At 35.8% G+C, this 3,446-nt stretch overlaps 1 protein-coding gene across 1 annotated transcript; it reads left to right on the top strand.

The window, feature by feature from the left end:
* The first annotated feature begins 778 nt into the window (after positions 1-778).
* LOC101388904 (olfactory receptor 4K14) lies at positions 779-1,711 on the top strand. Its single transcript, XM_014781018.2, has one exon. The coding sequence runs from the start codon at positions 779-781 to the stop codon at positions 1,709-1,711; it is 933 nt and encodes a 310-aa protein (XP_014636504.1).
* Positions 1,712-3,446: the final 1,735 nt, after the last annotated feature.

Below are 3,446 nucleotides of genomic sequence, written 5' to 3'. Positions count from 1 at the left end.
GAGCTATCCCATATTTATACATCATCCCAAATATGTTTTACACCCAGAACATGCTTTTTTGGCTTGAAGAAATCTTTCTCCTTTTAACTTTGTCATGAAGGAATGAAATTTGCTTCTTCTTTTGGCTTCAGGAGAGAGACATGTTGATTGGTGTTTAGACACATAGACACAACTGCACACCAAAGTGCCTTTGGCTAGATTTTGCTCTGTGTTTGTGTGTGTTAATGGAGAGGAGAAGGGAGAGATACTTGATAATGTGTATGCAATTGCCTTTGTTTTACATGATGACCGTTTTTTTTTTTTTTTTGCAATTGAGCTTTAATTTAAATTCTTAGGTCTGATGCTTAAAAACAGTCACCTATTGGGCAATGATATTGACACAGATAAAGAGACCATAATATCATTCAGAAAATCTTCGTATTCTCAATCCTCTTAAGCATTTTCAGTTCACATTCTGTACTTGGTTGATTCCACATTTTCCCATGGACAAATGCCAGAGATGGGAGAAAAACTCTCAACTCTCATCTATTCTGGAGTCTCCTTGAATATCCAACTACCTCTAGGAAACATTGAAGTCTGAAAAAAGTAAATATACATGTTGGTATGGAGTTGGTTTTAATCTTCCATATATTGTATTTTAGATTCTGTCTTACAAATTAAAAAATATATTCAAATAATACTTAGTTGATCACTTTCATGGGCCTGGCAGTTGATAGGCACTTTCACTTACATTTCTTTTCTTTATATAGATTCAGGAAAAAATCTGAAGCTTGAGATAATGGACCTGCAGAATTATTCCTTGGTGTCAGAATTTGTGTTGCATGGACTCTGTACAACACGGCATCTCCAAAACTTTTTCTTTATATTCTTCTCTGGGATCTATGTGGCCACTGTGCTGGGTAACCTCATCATTGTGGTCACTGTAATTTTTGACCCCTGCTTGCACTCTTCCCCTGTGTACTTCCTGCTCGGGAATCTATCTTTCCTGGACGTGTGGCTAGCCTCATTTGCCACCCCCAAGATGATCAGGGACTTCCTTAGTGATCGAAAACTCATCTCTTTTGGAGGATGTATGGCTCAAATCTTCTTCTTGCACTTTATTGGTGGGGCTGAGATGGTACTTCTGGTGTCCATGGCCTATGACAGATATGTGGCCATATGCAAACCCTTGCATTACATGACCATGATGAGTCGGCAGACTTGCATCGGGCTGGTGTTGGTTTCATGGGTCATTGGATTTGTGCACTCTATCAGTCAAGTAGCCTTTACTGTGAATTTACCTTACTGTGGCCCCAACGAGGTAGACAGCTTCTTCTGTGACCTTCCTCTTGTGATCAAGCTTGCCTGCATGGACACCTATGTCTTGGGTATACTTATGATCTCAGACAGTGGGTTTCTTTCCATGATCTGTTTTCTGCTTCTCCTGATCTCCTACACTGTGATCCTCATCACTGTCCGACAGCACGCTGCTGGTGGGGTATCCAAAGCACTCTCTACTTGCTCTGCACATATCATGGTAGTCACGCTCTTCTTTGGGCCCTGCATTTTCATTTATGTGTGGCCTTTCAGTCGGTTCTCTATGGACAAGCTCCTCTCTGTGTTTTACACCATTTTTACCCCACTCTTGAACCCCCTTATCTACACATTGAGAAATAAGGAGATGAAAATAGCTATGAAGAAACTATGGAACCAACATGTGACTTTTCACTGAGTTCCATCTTTCCACAGAACAGTCAGGAGATATCATTTTTTTAGTATGATTCTGCTCAAAGATTTCATTCTGACATTATATTGTCAAAATTTGTATTATGTTATATTGTGGAGAAATAGTTGTTGATTTCAACAAAAATTATATCTATATATTTACACTCAACTCCACACATACACTTCAGAATGAACCCTGCAATTTTTTTTTTTTTAAAAGCTAGATTTCTCTTACTAGTTTATAAAAAACTAGTAAGTAGTTTACTCTCTTACTAGTTTATAAAAAACTAGTAAGTAGTTTACTCTCTTACTAGTTTATAAAAAACTGTTATGGAAATAAATTTTCATTTCCTAATCATAGTCCAACACAGCAAGTGCTGTCAGTTCATAGACTTTCAAGACATGAGAAATTTGGCACAGGGAAACTAGCCTGAAAGTAACGCCTTGTGAAGCTTTGTCCTAGTTTTGAAAATCTGAGAGGAGAAAAAGAAAACACTATTTCAAGATCCTATTAATTTGAAAAGTATATTTTTTTCTTCTGAATGTGTATTATACTTAAGCTTTTTATTTAAAAAATGAATGCATGTCAATGATATTCAATTAAAGAAGTTAATTTTAATATGGGAAAATCAGTATTTTATGGCTAAATATTTAATTGTGTAAACATAAGCTCTAGTGTTACCATTTAATATACATTGGATTATTAAATTAATTAAATTTAACTTAAATTTAAATTAAATTTTTATTCAGTAGATTTTAAATAAATGCTGCATCTTACTGAGTTGATTCTCTCCCTTGGGGAGTCAAATATTAGGAAGTGTGTGTTTGAATACCACAGATTGCGGTGTTATGCTGAGTTTTTAAATGTCTTTGGATCCTAAAAAGGCAATCATAAGCAAGAGTTAAATTTGATATTAACTAAATTAATGTTCAGAGATTTCAAGCAATTTTCTCATAAATTGATTCTGAAACATCAAACCAAACCAGAGGATTGGGTAATGATTGAATTACTTGTGTAACTAGATGAAACTTCCAATAATTTTGGACATTGTGTTCAATCAGAAAAAGCATATTCCTGGGTACTTTTTTTTTTAATTTTTTGTTTATTGCAGTAACATTGGTTTATAATATTGTATAAATTTCAGGTGTACATCATTGTACTTCTATTTCTGCATAGATTACATCATGTTCACCACCAAAATACTAATTACAACCCATCACCACACACATGTGCTGAATTATCCCTTTCGCCCTCCTCCCTCCCCTCTGCCCCTCTGGTAACCACCAATCCAATCTCTGTCTTTATGTGCTTGTTTGTTGTTGTTATTATCTGCTACTTTATGAGGGAAATCATACGGTATTTGACCTTCTCCCTTTGACTGATTTCACTTTGCATAATACCCTCAATGTCCATCCATGTTGTCACAAATGCCTGGATTTCATCGTTTCTTATGGCTGAGGAGTATTCCATTGTGTATATATACCACATCTTCTTTATCCATTCGTCCCTTGATGGGCACTTAGGTTGCTTCCAAGTCTTGGCTATTGTGAATAACACTGCAATGAACACAGGGGTGTATGTATCTTTATGCATTGGTGTTTTCAAGTTCTTTGGATAAATACCCAGCAGAGGGTACTTCTGATTTGCTTTATGACTACAATCCTACACATATGCATAAACACTAAAAGAATATAGAAGAAAAAAAATTTCTGCCTTAAGATAAATTTTGCTACAGTCCCCT

This window comes from Ceratotherium simum, chromosome 3, assembly GCF_057802395.1.
Source record: "Ceratotherium simum simum isolate JZ-2026a chromosome 3, ASM5780239v1, whole genome shotgun sequence".
Lineage (NCBI taxonomy): Eukaryota > Metazoa > Chordata > Mammalia > Perissodactyla > Rhinocerotidae > Ceratotherium > Ceratotherium simum.
Note: the sequence above shows the minus strand (reverse complement) of the source record. Positions and strands in the feature narration are given on the sequence as shown.